Source organism: Pteropus medius, unplaced genomic scaffold (genome assembly GCF_902729225.1).
Source record: "Pteropus medius unplaced genomic scaffold, Ma_sr-lr_union100, whole genome shotgun sequence".
Classification (NCBI taxonomy): Eukaryota; Metazoa; Chordata; class Mammalia; order Chiroptera; family Pteropodidae; genus Pteropus; species Pteropus medius.
Window position 1 is genome coordinate 6,523,505 of NW_024344437.1, and position 24,569 is coordinate 6,548,073.

General features: G+C 38.5%; 1 protein-coding gene across 2 annotated transcripts in view; it reads right to left on the bottom strand.

Moving 5' to 3' along the window:
- MIPEP (mitochondrial intermediate peptidase) overlaps window positions 1–24,569 on the bottom strand; it is a 156,718-nt gene that overhangs the window by 110,587 nt on the left and 21,562 nt on the right. For both annotated transcript variants that reach the window (XM_039873047.1, XM_039873046.1), the window contains exons 8-10: window positions 17,195–17,243; window positions 15,618–15,678; window positions 14,881–14,933 (exon numbers count right to left, since the gene is read on the bottom strand). In XM_039873047.1, the coding sequence (XP_039728981.1) occupies window positions 14,881–14,933; window positions 15,618–15,678; window positions 17,195–17,243 (163 nt within the window). The remainder of the gene's footprint in view (window positions 1–14,880; window positions 14,934–15,617; window positions 15,679–17,194; window positions 17,244–24,569) is intronic.

Consider the following 24,569-nt stretch of genomic DNA (forward strand, 5'->3'; position numbering starts at 1 on the left):
AAGACAATAAACCAACTATATCTAATAGCCATATACAGAACACTCCACCCAACAACAGCATACACATTCTTCTCAAGTGTGCATGGGACACTTTCCAGGATAGATCACATGTCAGGCCACAAATTAAGTCTCGATAGATTTAAAAAGATAAATATCATACAAAGTTATATTCTCAAACCACAACTAGACGATGTTATAAATCATTAACATGAAAAAAACAACTGGAAAATTCACAAAGTTGTGAAAATTAAGTAGCATACTTTTAATCCATCTCTCATTTGCCCTGAGAATACTCACCGGAGGTGCCTGTGGCTGCAGTGTTTACCCTGAGATAACTCGAGGATCACAGTCCTAACCATACCCCAAAGTTTGCCACGAAACATCTCGCTTTTGTTATTATTTTCACATTGTTCTAGTAGTTTGAGAGTCTTTAGAAATGAATGACATAATTCTATTTATAGCGTTCTGTTTTTAGTAGTGGTATTTCCATTTACAAAATATACTATTGATGACTGGAAATGTCAAATCCCAGAAAACGTAGCATTCCAATGAGGGATATGAACGTCGTTCTCGAACAGTTGTTAGCCAAAGATTCATTTGATGAATCTGATTTATGTATACGTTTCTGTTACAGTAGGATTAGAGACAAGTTCTGTTTAGAAATAACTTTAAGAACAGTTTTTATATTTTATTTTCACACTGAAAACCAGTCAGATTCGCTTCAGTCTCAAGAGCATGTTTATGTAAAATTAAATTAACGCTGGCAGAGAGCTGCACTTTTTTTGGCCTAAATGAGAAATGGGTTAAACAAACAGTGGATCAAAGAAGAAATCACAAGGAAAATTACAAAATACTTAGAAACAAATTAAAACAAAAACACAACATACCAAAGATTATGGGATGCAGCATAAGTGGTGCTAAGGAAGAAATCTATAACTATAAATATTTACATTTAAAAAAGAGAAAAATCTCAAATCAACAACTTTACAACTTAAGGAACTAGAAAAAAAACTAAACCCAAAGCTAGCAGAAGGAAGGAAATAATAGTTTAGAGCAGAGATAAATGAGATAGAGAACAGAAAAAAATATAATGTTAATGAAACCAAAAGTTATTTCTTTGAAAAGATCAACAAAACTGACAACAAAATTAGCTAGATGGACTGAGAAAAAAAAAGACCAGACTCATATTACAAAAATCAGAAATAAAGGTGAGGACAATATTGCTGATTCTACAGGAATTCATAAAATTATAAGAGATTACTATGAACAATTGTACACCAAATAACTGGATAACCGAGATGAAGTATGCAGATTCTTAGAAACAAAAAAACCTACCAGGACTAAATCATGAAGAGATAGACAATGTGAATAGATCTATAAATAGTAAGGAAATTGAATCAGAAATCAAAAATTTACCAACAAAAAATAGTCCTGTTCTGGATGACTTCAGTGGTGAATTCTACCAAACATAAAGAAAAAACTAATACCAATCCTTCTCAAACTTTTCCATAAAACTGAAGAGAACACTTCCCAACTTATCCTATGAGGCCAGCATAACCAAAGCCAGACAAAGACACTATAAGAAAACTACAGACCAATATCCCTTATCAATATCAATGTGCAAATCCTCAACAAAACACCAGCAGACAGAATTCAGAGGCACATTAAAGGGATTATGCACCATGACCAGACAGAATTTATTCCTGGAAAGCAAGGATGGTTCAACATATGAAAATTGATCGGTGTAATATGCCACATCCACAAAATGGAGGAAAAATAGCACATGATCGTCCCAATTGATACAGAAAAACCATCTGACAAAATACAACAAGCTTTCATGATTAAAACTCACACACACACACTAAACAAAATAAGAATGTAAAGAAACTACCTCCAAATAATAAAAGCTACATATGAAAACCCCACAGCAAACATACTCAATGGTGCAAGACTAAAAGTTTTTCCTCTAAGACCAGGAACAAGACAAGGATGGATGCCTGTTTTCAACACTTCTATTCAGCAAAGTATTGGAAGTTCTAATCAGAGTAATTAGGCAAGAAAAAAACACAAAAGGCATCCACAATGAAAAGGAAGAAATAAAATTATCTCTTTGCAGATTATATAATCTTATCTGTAGAAATTCCTAAAAAGTCTACAAAATACCTGTTAGAACTAATAAATGAATCAGCAAAGTAGCAGGATACAAAGTCAACACACAAAAATCAATTGCATTTCTATATAAAAACAATGAACAATACAAAAAGGAAACTACAAAAACAATTTCATTCACAATACCATCAAAAAGAATAAAATACTTAGGAATTAACCAAAGAGGTGAAAGACTTGTATAATGAAAACTACAAAACATTGCTGAAAGAAATCAAACACATAAATAGATGGAAATACATCCCTTATTCATGGATTAGAAGATTTAATATTGCTAAAATGTCAATACTACTCAAAGCAATCTACAAATTCAATGCGATGCCCATAAAAAATAAATCCCAGTGACTTTTCTTGCAGAAATAGAAAATCCCATCCCAAAATTCATATGGAATCTCAAGGGACCCCAAATTGCCAAAAAAATCCTGAAAAAGTACTCAGCAGATTATTCACAATAGCTAAAACATGGAAGCAACCGAGAGTCCACCTACCGTGGACTAGTATAAGCAAAAAAGTGATACACACACATATATACACACTGAAATATTACTCAGCCTTAAAAAGGAAGGAAACTCTGACACACACTGTAATGTGGATGAAGCCTGAGGACATTATGTTAAGTGAAATAAGCCAGTCACAAAAAGACAAATACTGTATGATTTCACTCGTATGAGGTACTCAGAATAGTCAAAATCATAAAAACACAAAGTAGAATGGAGGCTGCCAGGGCCCGGGGATTGGGGAGAAAGGGGAGTTGCTGTTTAATCAGTACGGTTTCAGATTTACATGATGAAAAGAGCGGGGAGATGCTGGTGACTGCAGCACAACAATGCAAATGTATTTAAGACCACAGCACTGTACACTTAAAAATGATTAAGATGGTAAATGTCCGGTTATGTGTATTTTAACTCAATAAAAAAAAAATTTAAATAAAAGTTTAAAAAAGGAAGAAAATTTTTATAACTTAAAATTAAACCCTCTTAGATTATAATAGTCATGTAACTTACTTGATTATTTTCATAGAAAAGAAACATAGCAAACGTAACAACATAGCCCATCCATAACCTAAAATTACTTATGACTGACCTAGTGCTCCTGATACCCATATGTGGTCATCAGGCAAAATTCAAGGAGACAACTTAGCTTGGAGAAAGAAATTTAAGTATAAAATATAGGTTTATGTAATACTCTATAAACAACTTTGACTCTGTATACATTAAATAAAATTATTATGAATGCTGAAAGGCAAGTGGTATTAATTTGAAATGATAAGAACAAATGTATTATAAAGTAATATGAAATCTCTGTTGTTGTTTTTTTTAAATCTCAAATATCCCCTGGCTCACTATTCTCACCATCCAGAGACAACTGCTATTAACCATTTCTTGTGTAGTCTGATTCTATTCGTGTAAAAAGATTTACGTATATGTGTGTATGTATAGAAAATGCCTGTAAGCATATACACATACAGAAATATATATGTATACACATATGTACATATATAGACATATACATACATAGATATATTTGTGTATATATGTGTAAAGATATATATACGTGTATATACGTCTTTATATATAACTTTATACAAATATAATCATACCATTCAAACTATGATGCAATTTCCTTTTTTTAACAGAAATATAATTTGAAATACTCTCCATGTCAGGACATAAAGCTCCCTCTCGTTCTCCCTTGTGCAAGTCACTACGACAAGGCACGTCCTCCCCTGGTCGGGGGAGGGGGATTGAGGACGCAGGGCCAGTGAGAGCCTGCACCTGTAACAGGAGGACCCCATCAGTGCCATTGCTTGAAACTGCCCACACACGGTGACAATCAGGGAGCCCAGAGAGTCAGCAGGCTACTATTGATTTGAAATGGTCTGTAGAAAACAGCACTCAGAGCCAACCTCCCTGCACTGGTCAGCTCTGCCTGCTGAGCCAGTCAGCTTGCTGTTTGCATATCTCCACTACAGATAATGCTGCAGTGAACATCCTCGTTACGGGGCGCAAACCCATCTGCAGGAGAAACAAGCCCATCTGCAGGATAAACAAACCACAGCAATGACACCCTTGCAAAGAGTTTGGGATTTTAAGTTTTTAAGTAGGTATTGCCAAATCCTCTCCACTCCCAGAAAGCTGTATGAATTTATAGTCATTCCTATCAACTGGGTATGGAAATGCCTACTGTCCTCGCTCTTGCCAGTACAGTTCTGTTACGTTCGCTTTAACGATTCCTTTACTTTCTATCTCTGCCTCTGTGGGCTGCATTTTCTTTCTGGTCATTTTGACAATTTACAGTCTGTTTTCGTCCCTCTTGGTGGTTATCTCTATCACTTTTTAAAATACTTAAACTTTTTTTTTTTCGATCTATCAACTTTACATAACAGCTCTTGATTCCCACTGCGACATCACCCCATTCTCTACTTCACCCTCCGGACCTGCTCCACAGGCATAGATACACCGGTGGTGTTTTGTTCACTTTCCTAGGTGCCAGGAGGAGCGTGGAGCTAAAGGGTTTCCTTGCGTCACCATGAACACACACAACATGCGGCAGCAGCAGCCACAGGGAGCGAGGAAGAAGAGGCGAGAAATTAAGACACGCTTTGCTTTAGAAAGACTATTCTGGCAGAGTCTAGAATGCAAAGATTCATTACTCTAATAAGAAAAGATTCAATGTTACAAATATGTTCATTTTCCTTCCATTTAATCTGCAAAATGAAAACTTATCCCCAAGTCACAATGGTGGCGATGACAGCAGCAACCTATATTCAGGGAGTGCTTGCGGTGACACCGGGCTGAGCCCTTCGTATGGATCTCATTTAAGAGCAAAATCGATCCTACGAGGTGCCGTTGTTACCTCCATGCTACCGATGAGAAAATCAAGGTTTACGGAAGGTAAGCACTCTCCCCAGCGTTACAAGTAGTAAGGAGAAGGGCTGAGTTTCCGTTTTAATTGGGTAATAGCGTGGGAGCTGAAAACAAAATGACCCTGAAGAGAGAACTGAGGGCAGTTGCCTGGCTCAGACGAAGGTGCAGCGGCCCCCGCGTGTCCTCACTTTCGCTTTCCACGGTTCCCGTCACCGGTGGTCAACGGACGTAGGAAAATATTAAATTTAAAACTCCGGAAGTAACCAGTTCATAAGTTTGGACTTATGTGCGCCACCCAGCTCTGCCCTGCCGCGGCCATGAATCGCCCCTTTGGCCAGTGTCGCCAGGCTGCCCCTTCTTTAGTCACCGAGTCGCCGTTACCAGTTATCAGACCTACTGTCTGAGGTATCGCCATGCTCGTGTTTAAGTCACCCTCATTTTACTGTGTAATGGCCCCAAAGCCATTCGCATAACTTTTTTTACAGCATATTGTTATAACTTTTCTATCAGAAACATAGTAGGTATAGGGTAGGATTCACTATTATCCACTGTTTCAGGCATCCATTGAATGTGTCCTCTGTGGATAGGTGGGGACAACTGTACCGATGACATTTTTCTCAAAAACTTGTTATAGGTAATACTAAAAGAAGCACTATTCGTGTATCTTTCATTCTCATTTGCATTTCCCAAGATGCTTCCATGAGTGAGAGGAGAGAGAGGGGGTTCCGATCATACCCGGGGCCTGAGAACCCTGAGTTCACCCCTAAGGCTGCACAGTGGCAAACGAGAGGGTTGAGAAGCGCCCGTTCAGAAGGAAGCTCTAAAGAGAGAAATGAGTGGGCAATGAGAGAGCAGGGGACAGGGAGTCGAGGGCATGCGCTGAAGAAAGAATTTTAGGAAATGAAATGGTATAAACAATGTTGAAACCTGCAGAGGTTAGGGGTGTTGAGCTCTAAAACACGTTACTGAATTTTATGATTGGCGGGTGGCTGATAACTCGGAGAAACTAGTCTGGGCGACTGACAGGCTATAAATCAGACGGTCGGGGTTAGAAAGAGAAAGCATCCGGTACAGACTACTGTTGGCAGAGGTTTGGCAAGAAAAACTGATAGAGGACTGCAATCTCTCCAAGGGTCATGGGAGGGGTAATTATTTGTGTCTGAAGATAAGGGATAGCTGAGCATCTCGACTGGCAAAGGGGAAGAAGTTAACATAAAGAAAGAGATTTAATGATACATAATGGAGTTAGAATAATCGATGAAGCAAGAGATAATATATTTGCTTAGCGCTTTATAATGTGCAAAGCATTTTCGCATCAAAAATCTTTGATATTCTTTACATAATTCTGTGAGACAGGTGGAGCAAGAATTATCACTTCATTTTGCTTGAGGAAACAGGCTCAGAAGGGCTCACGGCAGCGCGAGGCAGCCTATGAGAAAGCGCCAGGCTGAAGTGAGAGTCTTGGCTCTCCCACAGGTTCTGGCTCTGAACAAGCGACCTGGCTGCTGGGGCCTCGATAATCTCGGCCGGAAAATGGCGATAACGCTGCCCAGGCTCCACTCACGATCCGATACACACGTGCAAAGCTGGCCTGGAACGTGGACAAAAGCAGGCCCTCCGGACGTCACAGCGACATTCTGGCAAGAGGCTTGAGTCCACGCAGTAAACATTCGCTAGTCACCTACTACGTGTCCGATCACTCCTCCACGTAGGAAGGGTGAGACACTGCCATCGAAAGAATGGCTAACCCAAGTGATCAGGGGTGTGAGAGAAGGGCACAGAGGGCTTGGGGACAAAGGCGGGGCTGTGGCGAACCCCGCCTGCCAGGCAGAGAGGATGAGAATGTCAGGTGAGGGAGAGCTTCGAAGAGCAGGGGCAGCTGAGGTGGGAAAGATGAGTTCCCTGGTGCAGGGGGAGAGCATTCTGGAAGAAAGAGCACGAGCGAAGGCTCGCGGACATTAACACCAACACAGTGCACAGGCTCGGTCCAGCAAGGACGGCCTTATACCTCACTCGGCCACTTCAAAAGCAGGACAGGTCACACACACCTGCCTGCTCCTCCATGCCCTCGGTGACTATCACAAATGGGACGGAAATTCCATTCCTGAAGAACGGAAAGAGGGGGGACGGTCCAGGGAGGCTGCAACAGGTTCCAAAGGCTTCGAGGTGCTGCCAGCAGCTACAATCCAGGTGTGAGGCGCCCAAGGAGCAGTCAGTCCCGTGTGACACGCCAGTCAGGCAGCAGCCCAACCCTGTGGCCCCTGCCTTTCATGCTCAGCTTATATCTTCAACGCAGTGTAAAATAATACATAGGACACCTGAGCGGTCACAGGTCACCGAGCCCACTGCCAAGGGCCACCTAAGCCACAGCTCGGGACATTTTTCACCACCCCTCCGCCTGTGCTCCCCATGCAAAAGCTGGGCCTGCGGCTACAACACCAGACTCTTCGAAGTCTGGCCGAGAAGACCTGCCTGCAGCTCTGTCTTCTCTGCATAGATACGACTTACAAGAACTTTTTCCTCTATCATCCAGAGAACCCAAAACAGAAAAGCATTACAGGCAACATGTAAAACCTTACAGCATATCAGAGCTGGAGCCCAACGTAAACATAGTAAAATTGAAGTGTATTTTGAGGATTTCGTTTTATTGCCATCCCTTTCGTTGCCTCAAACTCCTTTACAGTTTTACAAGAGTATTACTGCTATTTTTTGTAAATATATTCTACTGATTTGAATCCAGAAATAAGAATCTTTTGGTTACTCTTTCTCAAAAAGAAATAGGAAGAAAATTATGGTTATCCACCCTCATTGCTAAATGAAGTTTAATATTTATTTGTTATTTGTTCTGGTTAAAAAACATGCTACATATGGGTTTACAAATTTTCAAAGAACTATATATATATATATTATAATCAACATGGTAAAAATGGTATAAATTAGGCCTTTATTATTAAGAACAACGGAATATAGCAAGAGTTCCAAATCCTCATCACAAATACTAATTATCATTGTTATAAGTACAGAAATAGTCAATGAAAAATTTTCAATTGAAAGAATTCTTCATGTTATAATTTGAGTCCTTCTTTTAAATCGGTGTATTCCTGTATTTATGAAGCATACTCTATGAGTCAGACCTATATTTCTACCTCTGATGCACCTGGAATTAAGGTAAAGAAAGAAATTGGAAACTACTTCCAAAAGTCTTGACACTGAACTTAGTGAAAATATAAAACACGATTAAGTACAGTCAGTGAATCCAGGTTGAAACTGCAGATAAACACAGGCTTCGGTCTTACCCTGGTCTATTCAATGAGTTAAACCAAGTGTGAGAGAAAACACTTGCACCAAATGGCAAGTGCTTACAGGGGCCCGTTGCAGAATGCAGAGAGAGCCTGCCAGGGAACATGTGTGGGCCAGGGAAAGAGCGGGCTTGAAAAAAGCAGCGTATGTGACAATATTGTCAGAGAAACTATTTTTAACTCTATCAAAATAAAATGAAAGAATGTTTTTGGCATCAGGAATGATTATCTAAGCATGATTATAAAGCGATAGTTGGCTGGCATTTTGAAATGTTTAGTCTTGAAAGCCACAGGGAGAGCTACTGTTCTATCTGGTTAAATAAAGGTAAGGGAGCAATGAAAGAACTGAACGACGCTAGAAACCTGTTTACTTTTCGGGTAATTACATTGTACTGAAAATAAAGAAGATCTGTTTTCCTCTGTTTTATAAAAACCCAGCCATTGCCAGTTTGGTTCTACCTTGACCTCTGCAGGAAAATGGCTCCACCCAGACTTCCTGGTAACCCGGAAGGATTTTCCTTAATCAGATCAGCGAAACAGTTTACTGGAAACTGTAATTAGCATAAATCAAAACTAAAGTTAACAAATATAGTACAATTTCATCATCACTCGAGAGAAGTAGGAAAGGGAACCAGCAGGCCCGACCTCCCGACCTTACAGAGGAAGTCTGATGCTATTACACAGATGTGGCACTAGGTGACAAAATTCTCATCGCATTTGAGCCAGATCTTAGGACAGCAGTGAGGCCTCTACTTGTAACAGTCTCTCATTTGGCTTTGTGAATTACGTCAATGTGTGAGATTAAACAGGCATATCTGAAACACAATAGTAAGACGGAATAACCAAAAAAAAAAAAAAATGAGGAAGGGAGGGGCATAAATAACATCCAGCTTAAAGGAATTATGGGAATAAAGAAACCAGCAAAATGACACAAGAAAGCAACCGGACAATTCCAAGAAGTTTGGAACTTCTATAGGACAAATCGCCTGGTCTCTTCGACAAGAAGGTAACATAAAAAAAGGTGGTGGGTGGGGCAGGGGCATGAGGTGTGCCGAGGCTCAGGGGACAGAGACACCAAATAAAATGTGTGGGCCTTGTTTGGATCCAACACGCCATCTGGGAAAAAAATAGATCTGATACTATCAAGGAAGTATGAATATAGACTGGATATTAGATGATTGCCGACAAATTGCCAGGAACTTTATTAGGTAATGATGGTACTGGATTTGTGAAAGAAAACTTCCATATTTTTTAGAGATACATAATAAATATGTAAGAGTGAGATGACATGAGGTCCAGCATGTGCTTTAAAATATTTTAGTAATAAGAAGGAAGAAATAAAAGGAAAAGAAAAACAGATGAAGCAAATATGGCAAAATCTTGATAATTATTGAATCTGGGAGATGAATATATCTCCTGGATTACTTATATTATTCCATTTCTGTTTATTTTGAAAGTTTTCATAACAACAGCTAATTTTTTAATTGAAAGCACTACACAAATACTAACAAAGTATACAATTTCCTATATCAAACAAAAGGTTTTATTCTCTTGAAATGCCACAATATCATCCTTCTGTGAGAGTCCAATGTTTTCTGAATAGTTTAAAAAACAAAACATTCCTCTTTCATTATGTGGACGCTCATGAGATTTTGAGGATATACCTTAGCAAGGAATAGACAATACTGAATTCTACTTCTCAATGATATCTTTATACAAAATAGCACCAAAATAAATAAAATGATTCAGTGAAACTCATTATTGGCAGACGAGAAGTCAAGTCCCCAAGCATTAAAATCAAGAACCACGCAATGGAGTGACACATCGAACAGCTGTAAAATGGTCACCTCTGGGGGAGGGGGCAGGGAGGACTGCCGTGAACAGGGACAGACTGAGGTCAACCTTTTTAACGTGGTTTTGATTTTGTGAACCATGTGAATGTACTGTCTGTTCAAAAATACAATTTAATTTTAAATAATTTCACTATCCTTTTTATAATTTAATGAATTACTTCTACTCATCCATGAAGAATCAACCACTAAGACTCGAAAAGAAAAAAAAATTAGCTGCTCCTTAAGATTTACCATCAGTCATGCATGAGACTGCTTTCCAGGGTCAACCTTCGGCAGCTTTAAAACACGTCAATTTCTCATCTTACTTCTAATAATTTGAAATATTTAACATAAAAGGAAAAAAAGAAAAGAAAAGTCCCTGGGGTTAACTTGAAGAAAAGCTCAAATCGAGGAAAGCCCTTTCTATTTTTTTGTGTGTGTGTCAAGCCACACATTTAAGTGTTTACTTGAAAGTAAGGAATTTCAACAAGGATTTAGAAGTCTTCACTGTGTTCCACTCTAACCTCAAACCCAAACTGTTTTCCCTTTTCTCACTCATTACCTGTGCTTCTCAGCCTACTCGTGTCAATTAAGTTTACTGAAACCTCAAACCGAACTCAATCATTTGCCTTTTAAGCTACTTAAGATGTTCAAAACCCCCAATTCTTACAATCCCATCTGAAGCATCTCTGCATTCCTTTTCCTGGTTCTTTTACTGAGTTGATAGTAAAATAAAGGAACTAGTATTGAAACTTTAATGAAATAAACTTAAGCCCCTGTTGGGTATCAGGTAGGTCACCCTGTTCCTGGAACAGCTGGTGATTTCTTACTCAAAGAACCAACGAACCTGGTGGAAACCTCCGTCAACCAACTAGCATCATGAAGACCCCCAGAGGGTCACAATGCTTTCAACAAATCTGATAGATGAAAAACGTCATTCACAAAAATATGATACTCTCTCTACAAAGATATGTCACTAGATTGCTTAATAAGAATTACTGGTTTAGACACAGACTTGAACAATGGCTATCAACTGTGGACCTTCAGAGGGAATATACCTGCCATAAAGGATTCCTTGTGGTTAACTGGGCCCAAATTCATAACCAGAGTCTAGCGGCCATGTTTACAGGGGGCCTCTCACACACAATGTCTATCAGGGAAAACCTGCACACTGAGATGCCAAGCCTCCAGCACTGTGTTTCTGCCATCTGAGTCAAACCTTATAAAGACTTCCTAGAATTATATTTTGACCAATGGGCTGAGACCTGCCGCATGTGCAGCTGTATCCTCATCTGCATCTTTACCAACCAATCAGAATGCACGATTCCAACCAATCAGGATAGTGCTATTTGAACCAATCAAACTGTGCAAATTTGGATTCCTCTTTTGCATAAAAATGGACTGATCAGAGACTAGGACAGGCACTTTCTCTACATGAGTGGGTCTCCCTTTAGTCTCGAGAGAGCACCCTTTCTGTTTCTTCCAGAGGCTGCGTTTCCCAGGTTTGCAAATTGTTCACCTCAATAAAGTTTCTTTTACTGTGCCCCAGACTGGGGACTGCTGTCGGCATTGGATGGGTGGCAACGACCTTCTCTTGACACGAGCAGTTTACTGAGAGCCCAGAGTGCGTATTCGAACTGCAAAAAGGCAAACTTTGTTCCCAAGAGCTTTAAGATAACAGTTGACAAGACACATCTAACCAAATGACACAAAGAGCACATAATTAGAAGCACAGAGGATAGGCTGTAAGCATAGTGGAAGCATGCACAGGCTGGGGCAGACCTGGAGGCTTGCCAGAGTATGCACTTGGCAGAGTGTCCCAGGTAAGACAGCGAAGGAGGGCAAAGGAACCTGACTGGCGCCAGACGCAGGCTCTTCTGAGATAGAAACTCTCTAGTTGGGGACAGAGAGTTTAGTTTGCTTAGGTAAGCTGTGGAGGGAGAGGAGTGGTGGGAGAGAACCAGGAGGGCAGGCTCCACCCAACAGGCAACTGGGCGTGCAAGTATTTTTCGTTAAAGAGGAGTGGGTATGATCAGATCCTAGAGGCCTGAATGACAACTCCAATGTTATTTTGAAGTAGTGATTTCACAGCTTTAAGAGAGAAGGGACCCCACGTGAGTTGTCCTGCCGGCCAGCTGCACCTGCACCCCGAACACGGAGGTGCTGGGGCACACTGGCGAGATGGACTTCCCGGAGCCAGCGCCCTCTCGGCCATCAACAGCGTCTCTGATGAGCATTCTACAACTAATACGATGCATTCATTATATTTTAAGTGAATATTTTGTTAGAGAAGCTTTTAGGGAGAACTGACCTCTCCAGAAGATTTTCGAGAACACTTAAAAAGCATCTCTTAGAATGGAGTATTCTCTAGAAGGATGTCCACAGATGGCTGATTCCATATAATAATGTTACTTTAGTACTAACAATACAAACATTATTTCATTGGATCCTGACCTGTGAGGTAGGGATGACGATAATCTTGCTACGTGACTTAGAGAGGATAAGTAGCTTTCCAAAGATCGTGTACAGCTCCTTCAGCGGTGGAGCTAGGACTTGCCCAGGAATCTTCGACTTCAGCACACATGCTCCTGAGGGCCACATTGCCTCACTGCCTCAGTGGTTCCTAGTCTTTCCAATGGCCAACCTGGACAATAAGACCCCATCTCTGTGGTTGGTGTACAGGGGTGAGAACCTCCAACTTATTTGGGGGCTAGGAGACCTCTAAATACTTACTTCAGAGTCAGTCAGCAACATAAAGACTTTTCAGTGTTGTATTTTTGGTAGAAACGAAAAAAAGGGAGTCACTACCCTTTATTCAATAGCTTTTAAGATTATTATCAAACTTCTCAGGGATCTCATGCTCTTAATTAATGCATATATTTTCAATTCAGTTGATTACATCTTTCCAAATCTTCAAATATTTATATGTAATCTCCACAGAACCACCATTTGGACAGGCTATACTTAGAGTACAGTTAAATGACAAAAATATCACTTAAATTTAAGGCAAAGGCATTAATTAAAATAATAAGGGGTGGGGGACATAATATAGAGAAATGCCACATAAATATCACAGTAGCAAAAAGTAGAAAGAAACAAATACATCTAACTTATATTACTTTCCAAAGTCAAAAATCAAATAAAATACTTTATATAAATTTGGAAAGCATTAAGAAAAAATTTTTAGTATTTCTTTAAGCTACATCTTAATAGGCCAATCAACCGAGCCAACTCTTTCTTTGAAAGAACTTTAAGCAATTACATTTTTAAGGAACTCTAAGGAGCAAGTCTGCAGTTTTACAGCCATAAAACACATTTGTGAAACAGGATCTTCTGTTAAGCTATAATCTATATCTTATGTTAAGCACTCACTGTTTATCATGATCAAATTATTGCAAATTTTGAAAAACAGTTTACGTGCTTTCATAGAGAAGATGACTGATGCTGAATTTGGGATATTTGTATAAAAAAACAGTAGTTGATGAAGTATTATTACCTGGTCATGAGATAATTATGCTTTGTAAGTAAAATTTGTTTGGAGAAGATGTAATGGAGAAGCCAAAGAGGGGAAAATGAATAAAAATGTAGTGGGTAAGCTTTCAACACACTAACTGATGTTAAAGCACCTTTTCCTGCTGGCGTAGAAAAGAACATATAAAGTTACTGTTTTCTGTTTATGGCAAACGCCAAAAGAAATCATTAAATTAACAGTCTAATTTTAGTGAGGTACTTAGTATTGGATGCTTGAATAATATATAGCGACAAAAAGACTTTAAAGTTTAATGCCAAACAGATAGATATTATCATGATATGCCAACACGCCTTAATGAAGAAAAAGACACAAAACTTTTATTTTCTTCCATTCCCTAAATCAATCTTAACTCTTAGTTAAATTGCACATCTCCAAAAGGAACTATAAGAAAAAAAAATGTTAATGTGTTAAAGGGTAGAATTCTAAGATTTTTAAAAAATTCCTATTGCACATATAAAGTTGCTTGGAACATAAACATTTTTAAAGGTGTTCACTTTAAACAGGCCTCCATATTTCTTGGGTTTACGTGCAAATATAAAAAATGACAGAAATAGAGAATTTTTAGGGGAAAAAGATATCTACTACTCTGCCACAATATAATAAACACAGGAGAGAGAATACAGAAGCCAGAGAAACACTTCAATCAATTTAAGTTTCCAGAGTATTTATTTCATTTATATCCTTTAAGATGTGTCAATAATGTGTTGACAATATGTTCAAAGAAAAACGAGAAAACGTAAGAAAATCACACAGCGCCATGCCAACTACTACTTATTCCTTCAATGGTTTGACAGATGTTTGCTGAGCACCTACTCTTGGCCAGAAACAGGGTATAGAGAGGGTTCGAGCGAAGTCTCAGCCCCTCAAAATGCTCAAAGTCTAGTAAGAGAATCTGGAGATTAATCTTTAAGTCTCAGACCAGAAAATGACAGAAGCCACAGAAAAGGCTTGTGGGGAGGGGCACAGCATGGCACTATGGCTGACAGCACAGCTTTGTAATCCAGATTTTATAACATATGAGCAGACGCCAACCATACCAGCACAGGGCCCGAATATAAGAAGATGCAGGGTTTTAAGGTGGGCAACTGAGTGAAGAGAGCGGTTGCATAATTAATGTGCAAAGTGATCCGTAAATGTTAACGTCTTTCTTCCTTCTCACATACAAGTATTTTCCAAAAACTTACCTCTCTGCGCGAATCACACCACTGTAGTAGGCGGGATCCCAAGGCATTAATTCCTACAGCGGAAAAATTCGTTGTTATAAAAGCTATTGACTATTTCACAATTGTTGTCAATAATTTAGCTAGCTTGTAAATGTACACCTGTTATTGTATCAGTAAAGTTTTATACAAACCCTAAAAATTCATGAGTTGGCAGGAAATACCTGCCTCTTTATTTTGACCGCTCTGTAATCAATGAGAAGAAAGGTATAGATATGGCATAATCCCAGAATTAGGAGAAACAGTAAATAAATGTGATTTTAAAATGTAAACTAATAAAAGTCAACATTAATAAATTAAGTTAGCCATGCTGAAATTTCTCCCCAAATGTAGCCCATGTATTAATCCATAAAACATACTGCAGGTAAGATTAGAGTTCTAACCATAAGATTAGGATTTTTCCTTTATTTAAGCAAGAACCTCAGGGCGGATCCCCCAAATGAAAGCAACTATTTAAAATGTAACTAAAGCAGAATTAACTCTAGTCCCTGCTGGTGTCCTCTTACTGACCGGTCCATATGAAAGAGCCGCCGCCAACCCCTTTCCTCTGCATTATTTGCCTTACAGCCCTTAGCACCGTATGACACAGCACATATGTATTTTTCTCATGTGTTTACTCTGTTTTCTTCCCCTGGAATGTAAGGTTCATGAGGGCAGGGGCTGTTTATATTACAGTAAAAACGTCTGACATAGTCACTTACAGAATTTTGAGGATTTAGTTTCATTTTCATCTCTCGTATCATCTCAAAATCTTTCATAGTTCTGTAAAACATGTTTGTCATTAATCGTTAGGACAAAATTTTAGTAATTATGTTATAAAAGAACTAGTTTACACATGTTACTTTCTGATATTCGTGATAAAATTAGAAGTAATTCATAGTGTGAATATAAATTAGTATTAATCTCAATTTTACATATGTTAGACAAGAGAGTAACATATACATCAGTAAATGACTGCAATTTCTACCTTAAAAAGCATCTTGGCCACAGATATGTCTGGAAAATACTAAAGCTTGGAAAAATCAGCAATGTCCCAGAAGCATACAAAATATTAATCTGCAAACTTTAAATCACTACTTTTTGTTATACCTTAAAAAGGTAAGAAACTAACAAATTACTTCCTATTAAAGAATATTAACATAGACTAAAGATTACTAATCATAATTTTTCCCTACAGAAAAATACTATGTGGGCAATAATCAAATGCGTGCTTAATATTTGTGGAATATGAAGTTTCTGTTAGAATTAACTCCTGTACATAACTAAAAATCTGAAGATGTTTGCTCAAAATATAATCTAAGCTACATACAAGTGGAGAAAGAATAGTAACACTTAACCAACAAAGCAAAGTAGAATAAATTCCCAAATGACTGCATAATTAATACTTCCTTTTCATTATATCAAAGCCACAGTGGTTTGCTGGATTAAAAAAAGTTTATAAATATAATCCAATTAGAGAGGATTGAGTTTTAAGGCATGAGTTCATAATGGAAAATGGAAATCTGAGCTACAATTTAACATGTTGGTGTAGTCAGAAAGGCAAACGAAATGTTAGACAGCGTCTAACATAAATGAGAGAATGTGACCCCCCTTCACAAACCACGACACTCCTCGTCCTGGAATCGTAGGTATCTGACGCCTACCGGAGTACTGCCCCTCAAGAAAGCACTAGAAGAGTGCTCATGAGGGACAAGTGACATGATCAAAGGCTAGGCAGAGGGGAGAAGGGTAGGCGGGCATATGGCAAAGGGACTTACTGTAGAAAGTAAAACACTTCAAGGCTGAAATTACAAACGGTGAAGCAGAGCATTCTTAAAATACACAAATCAAAACACAGATCAATTTACCACCTCCGTGGGCTGCCAATATTTAGGCCAAAAGAAGAAAAATACTATTTTCTGAACTTGACATAAAACTGATAATACAGGCTAAAATATATAGTTTCAAAAAGGTTTCGAAACATTTTAAATTACACGTCAAAAAATGATGGGTTCCTAAAGACACATGATTAATCAAAGGGAAGGTCTAAGTTTTCGACAGTCAGCTCAGGAAGATAAATTGCAGTATAGAAGTATGGAGAAAGTGTGAGCTTTGGAGAGACATATGGAGCTTGTTCATGTAACCTAGTTCATGTAATCTCTGGATGAACAGTGCACAGACCAGACCCAAGATTCCAACGCCTATATTCTCAATAGGTCACTTCCTAATTTTTTAGAAATTATCTTAAAAAAAAAAAAACTAAATGATATATATTCTTAAGAGTAGAATAAAAACTAACCTTTCCAAAAGCTTGTCAGATAGTTTCTCGAGGAACTCCATGACAGTCTCTAAAAATGAAATCCAAAAGAAAATAACTTTAACTATATAAAATAAAATGAACATCCTTGTTAAAATTATAATGTGATGATCATAATTATAGACTACAATGCCCTTAAAATGATGATTTTCAAAAGGGAAGCAGGATTGCTAACATAGACTAGGCATATAATAAATATTTCTAGATGATGATCCCTTTATCAGAAAAAAACAAATTAAACTGACATAGTAATAATACAAAGCCTGAGGTGACACCCCAAAATGAAGAGTTAATGGGAAGATAAAGAAAAAAACTAAAAATTTCAAGGTGTTTCTATCTATTCATATGAATGAGAAAAGTTTTTTAGACATATCTAATTTTTTTGAATTTTAAAGAGATAGCTAATTGTAGTGATAAAAATCACTACAATTTAGAAGCATTAAAAATTAGATTTTAAAAATCAATGTTTTTCAGCATAACTATTAATTTTTATATAGAGCTGTAGAATATTCTATTCAGAATCAATACCAAAAATACAGAAAAATTAGAACGTTAAAATTTTAAGCTGTTAGAATTTTTAAAAATATTTCAAATACTTCAGCCATAAATCTTTATACTTTACAAACCCATAAAGACCATACTGTATAGCGTAATTACCATTATTCCCCATGATAGGAATGTTTTCATGTGTATTTTTGAATTTAGCACTTTTTGCCATTGAAGTAGGTATGTAGAGCTTTTATATGTATTTTAGAGTTTGCCATGAACACTGTTTTTATATTTTCCAGATGATTTTTTATATGGTTTTAAGTTTCTTGCCCTATTCAATTTATCTCCCTTCTGAGTAAAATAAAAGGCTCGCAAAAGAATGGAGGTTAACCTAAACCAAGAAGCTATAGGGTCTCTTGTCACTGTTGCTACTAAGTACAAACTTTGTATACAGTAACCCTAAACACTCTGCCTTATGTACCATATTAGATGGTATTAAGAATTCTAGGGTAGAGAAAAACCTGTTATTTAGTTTAAAATGAAATTTCATTTCAGGATATCATACCAGCTCCCACGGAGAGCTGTTTTCAAATAAATCTCTGTGTATGCTTTTTATTTCTAAATAACCATTTTTCTTTTCTGACATTCTGTTTTGCTAGCTATCTTACATATGAAAATTTTCCGCAATGAATCTAACTGAAAAATCGGCGTACTAAAAAGAATGAGTTTGAAACCCCCCAAAATAAATAAATGCCTCACTGGAAAACTGTATCCTGATCCCCTGTCACACGAATGCTCACCTCACCCTCTGTCTGCTCCATTTCTACCCTCCTCCTCTCTGCTAAAAGCTCAGCATTCCCCCACTGCCCAACTCGGTTCACTTCCCTCCTGAAACCTTTCACAGCCACACGAGCATCAAACAGACAAACCTCCCAAACTCCCCAAATCCTACGGCATTGTTTCATCTATACTACTCACCTGGCACCAAAAAGACACCGACCTAGATCATTACTTATCTTTATATGTATATATCTGAGCCTTGACTAAAGTTTAAGTCCTTCCAGGACACAGGCCACACTGTATATGACCATTTAACTCCAAATAAGCCATGTTACCACACTAACTGCTTAGTAAGCGATGGTGATTCGCTGATGGCAACAGCTGGCATTTACAGCCACAGGTCCGGTGGCCTCTGATCAGCATCACTCAAGCTGACGGTCAATCCCCAACCTCCTCCAGCTCTGACCTGCTCTCAGCATTGCGTGTGGCTTCCAGAACCGCAAGCTCTGTCCACTTCCCTCTTCTCTGGCCGCTCCTCCTTGGTGGCCTTTACTGGCACTTCTTCAGACCTCCAACTTCCTATGCCTGACGGGCCTCCGAGCTCAGTCCGTGGACTTCTGCTCTTCCTTAAATGCATGCACTTCCTCGCGACTTTAAATAAAGGCCCAAATGTCTATCTCCAGCTCAGAACTCTCTCAATTCCACACTGCGCTTGACACTGACACCTGCACACCAATTGGCATCTCAAACCTAACCTGACCCAGACCAAGCTCCTGGTCCGCCCCATCTCAGCTAACAAGTAACTCGCTCTCCTTTGTCAATTGCTCAAGACAAAAGCTCGGCTGTCCCCTCCCAATGCTACACACTCAGACTTGCCACATCTTACCACCTCCACTGCCACCAGCATCTCAGCCAAGCTGCCACCTTCTAATCATGACGACTGCAAAATAGCTTCTAAAAGGTCCCCTCTTCCACTCTTGATCTCTGCAGTCTATTTCGACACCAGCAGTATATGACTCACATGAACATTCAAGTGAGATCATCTCACTTCTCTGCTCAAAATCCTCCAGTGACTTCCCATCTCCTGGAGGAAAAACCCTGAGAAAACCCTCCCCGCTCTCAACCCACCACCAAGTCTCGTAATTCAATCTCCAAAAAATTATCTTGAATCTGAACCACCATCACAACCACGCTTATCCTGACTCACTGTCTCAATTATAACGGTAACTTAATAAATGCCTTTGAAGAAACTTACTATACACATTTATATCGTTATTGTATAACATTTTCCCTTATACATTATAAATCATAAAGAATTCAATGGAGTACAAGGCAAGTTTATCACAAACCCAAGAAAGATGCTTCCCCCTCCCCACCCCCCGCAACACAAACCCCAAACAGCACTTTTCTCTGGAAAGGAAGTTTATAAGGCGACATGTATCCATGTGGCCTGGACTATACTCAACCTCGACTTCAGTGACATATTACTCTTTCATCCTCTCTCACACTTACTGTAACCATTTAGATAGACTGAGTACAGAAGCTAGTTGAGTTAAAATATAAATAATTTAAATTGGATCGATGAAAATTTAAGTATGATTTACTCTCAACATGCACATGAAATAAAATACCTTGAATGGACAGAAGATATTCCAAATTATTGGCTCTATTTAAAAATCGTTCCTATCCAAAGATGTAGAAAAATCTCAATAAATGGGTCTCTGAGTATATTAAGAATAGAACGCTAATTCATAGCGTTCTATTTAAAAATCAGAAGTTCAGGCTTCTGGTCCAAGACAGCAGCGCAGGAAGGCCCTGAACTCACCCCGTCCCAGGACACAGCGAATTTACACTACACAGAGCAATTCCCCCGAAGAACTAAGGGCTGACGGAACAGCTTCTACACAACAAATGAGAGAGAGAATGCGCAGAAATGGGTAGGAGAGATGCAGGAACCCCAGCCCCAAGCACCGGCCTGCGGCAGGAAGGGGTCACCGAGGGGGGTCCTGCTCACAGACTCGCCAGCCCTGGGCCACGTGGAAAAACTGCTTTAAAGGTCACCCAGACTACTCAGGAAGGAAAATCATGTCATAGTCCCAGAGTCTGTGACGAAAGGAGGGCTAACTGTGGGCTCCCCAGGGTCAGAGGCACCGGAGAGCGCCATCCATGGCCTCCCACTCCCCCGACTGCACAGGTAGAAGCAAAATAACCCAGGCACACTAGCCGGCCCACTAAGGCTGTCAGAGTGCACACCGGGCCCCAGGCTCACACCAGCTGTCAGCCTTGGCCCTGAGACTTCCCATGGCTCTGCATCCGCTCCAACTACAGTTCTGGCCTGTGCAGCTTACCCCCAGGCCTTCTCGCAGACCACACCCACTTCAGCTCCAGCTCCAGACCCCCACGTGACTTGCCTCAGGCTACAGTTGAGCCTGCTCCAACTGTAACTCCAAATGGCCTCCCAGTGTGACCTTGTCCACTGGTTCCCCATAACTTGCACCACCCTAGTTACAGTCTGGGGCCAGATATACCTTGCCCCTGGGACTCCCATGGCTGAGCCCACTCCAACTACAGCTGTAGCCAGCCTGACAAGGGGGCCCCGGTGAGGCTCGCCCCCAGGACTCCTTGCAGCCCACTATCCACTCCAGCTCCAGCTCCAGCTCTGGCTGAGCCACTGAAGAAACCAAACACACACCGTCTGCAGAGGGGAAGTCCCTACACGGGCCACCCCTTCTGCATGGGGAGAGGTTACTGTTTCATCTAAGTCATAAAAAAAAAAAAAACAGAGAAACAGCTAAAATAAGGAGACGAATATGTTCCAAATGAAAAAACAAGACAAAACACCAGAAAAAGAACTGAGTGAAATGAAGGTAAGCAACCTACCAGAAAAGAGTTCAAAACACTGGTTACAGGATGCTCAATTAACTTGGGAGAAGAAAGATGAGGCCAGTGAGAACTTCAACAAAAAGGAAATATTAAAAAGAACCAACAGAACTGAAGAATACAATAATTGAAATGAAAAATACACTAGAGGGAATCGACAACAGATTCACTGATGCAGAAGAATGAGTCAGTGAGCTGGTAGACAAGGTAGTGGAAACCACAATGGGAGAGAAAAAAGAAAAAAAGGCATTAAAAAATATAAAGATAGTTTAAGGTACCTCTGGGCCACATCAAGCATACCAGCATTTGCATCATAAGGAGTCTCAGAAGAGGAAAAGAAAAAGACTGGGTCTCTCTCTCATGTTTGTTGTGCAGAAGGTTCCCCAATCAGGTGAAGAAAACAGACATCCAAGTCCAGGAAGCGCGGAAAGTACCAAACGAGAAATTGCAAATTAGCCCACCCAAGACACATCATAACTAAAATGCCAAAAGTTAAAGATAATGAGAATCATAATGTTAGCGAGAAAAGCAGCTAGTTACATACAAGGGATCCCTCTAAGACTACGGGCTGATTTTTCAGTAGAAATTTTGCAAGCCAAAAGGGAATGGCACGACATATTCAAAGTCATGAAAAGAGAAAATCGACAACCAAGAATACTCTACCTAGCAAGATTATCATTCAGAACAAAGGAGAGATAGAGTTTTCCCAGAAAGCAAAAGCTAAAGTTTGTCACTACTAACCCAGGTTTTTAAGAAATGTTAAAGGGACTTTTAGTGGGAAAGATCAAAACAAAAAATAAGAAACTACAGGAAAGAATAAAATGTCACTGATAAAGGCAAATATTTAGTAAATATAGTGGATCAACCAATTATAAAACTAGTATGAAGGTTAAAAGACAAAAGCAGCAAGAGCACGTGTAATTACGGTAGTGAATTAAGTAGTGAATTAAGCAATACACACACACACACAAACACACATACACACAAGTTGTAAAATATGTCAAAAACACAAACGTGGGGAGTAAGTAAAAATGTAGTGGTTTTAAACTGCATTAAAACTTAAGCCACTATCAACTTAAAATAGAGTGCTATAAACATAGCTTGTTATATACAAAACTAATGGTAACCACAAACCAAAAAACCTATAACACATAAAAAATTTTTAAAAAAAGAATCTAAACAAATTACTAAAAAAAAGTCATCAATGTCAAGAGAAGGAAGAGAATAACTACAAAAAAAAAACCAGAAAACAATTAATAAAATGGCAATAAGTACATATCTATCCACAATTACTTTAAATATAAATGGACTAAATATTACAATCAAAAGATAAAAGGTAGCTAAATTGATTTAAAAAAAAAAAAACACCTGTGCATAAGCTGCCTACAGGAGATTCACTTCAGATCAAAAGAAACACAGAAACTCAAAGTAAAGAAACAGAAAAAGTAAAATAGAGACCAGAAAAATAACAATAAAAAGATCAATTCAACTAAGATCTAGTTCTTTTAAAAAAATTTTAAAAAGATAAACTTTTAGAAAGACCCATAAAAAAAAAAGAGGGCCCAAATAAATAAAATCAGGAATGAAAGAGAAGTGACAACAAAAACACAAAGAATTGTAAGAGAATATTATGAACTGTCTACCAACAAATTAGACAACCTGAAGAAATGGATAAGTTCCTAGAAATAGATAATCTTCCAAGACTGTATCAGGAAGAAATAACATCTGACCATAGCAAATACTACAAATGAAATAGAATCAGTAATCAAAAAACTTCCAGCAGAAGTCCAGGACCAGATGACTTCACAGATGAATTCTACCTATCCTTCTAAAACTATTTCAAAAATTGGAAGAGGAGGGAATGTTTCCAAACTTATTCAATGAGGCCCGCATTACCCTGATATCAAAACCAGACAAAGACATTACAAAACAAGAAAATTATAGGCCAATATCCCCAATGAACATAGGTTTTAAAAAATCCTTAACAAAACACTAGCAAACTGAATTCAACAATATATTAAAAATATTATGCAACATCATTAAGCAGGATATATTTCAGGGATGCAAGGATGGTTCGATATCTACAAATCAATGTGACTTACCATATAAACAAAATGAAGGATAAAAGTCATATGATGATCTCAATAGACATAGAAAAAGCATTAACAAAATCTGACATCCATTTATGATAAAAACTCTCAACAATGTTCGTACAGAAGGAACACACCTCAACAAATTAAGGCTATAGTTGACAAACCCACAGTGAACACCATACTCAACTATAAAAAGCTGAAAGCTTTTTCTCTAAGATTGGGAACAAGAAAATGAATGCCCACTCTCGCCACTCTTATTCATCATGCTTTTGGAAGTCCTACCCTTAGTAATTAGACAAGAAATAAAAGGTATCCAAATCATAAAGGAAGAAGTTAAAATTGTCATTATTTGCATCACGTTATATATATAGAAAACCCTAAAGATTCCACCCCCAAAAAACTATCAGAACTAATGAAAGAATTTGGCAAAGATGTAGAATACAAAACTAATATTCAGAAGTCTGTTCCATTTCTATACACAAATAATAAACTAGCAGAAAGAGAAATTAAGAAAACAATCCTATGTACAAAAAGGATAAAATATCTAGAAATAAATTTAACCACGGAAGTAAAAGACCTGTACTCTAAAAATTATAAGACATCGATGAAAGAAATTGAAGAAGACACAATAAACAGGAAGAATATACAATGCTCGTGGATTGGAAGTATTAATATCGTTAAAATGTCCATGCTACCCAAAGCAATCTACAGATTCAGTGCAGTCCCTATCAAAATACTTATGGCATTTTTCACAGAACCAGCACAAAATAATCCTAAAATTGATTTGGAACCACAAATGACCCCAAATAGCCACAGCAATCTTAAGAAAGAACAAAGTTGGAGGGATTATGCCATCTGATATTAAACTATACAGCATGGTACTGGCATAAAAACAGACACATAGATCAATGGCACAGAACAGAGAGCCCAGAAATAAACCCATGCATATATGGTCAATTAATGTATGACAAAGGAGGCAAGGATATATAATGGGGTAAGGACAGTCTCTTCAATAAATGGTGCTGGGAAAACTAGACAGATACATGCAAAAAAAAAAAAAAAAGGAAACTAGATCACCTTCTTATACCACATATAAAAATAAACTCAAAATGGGT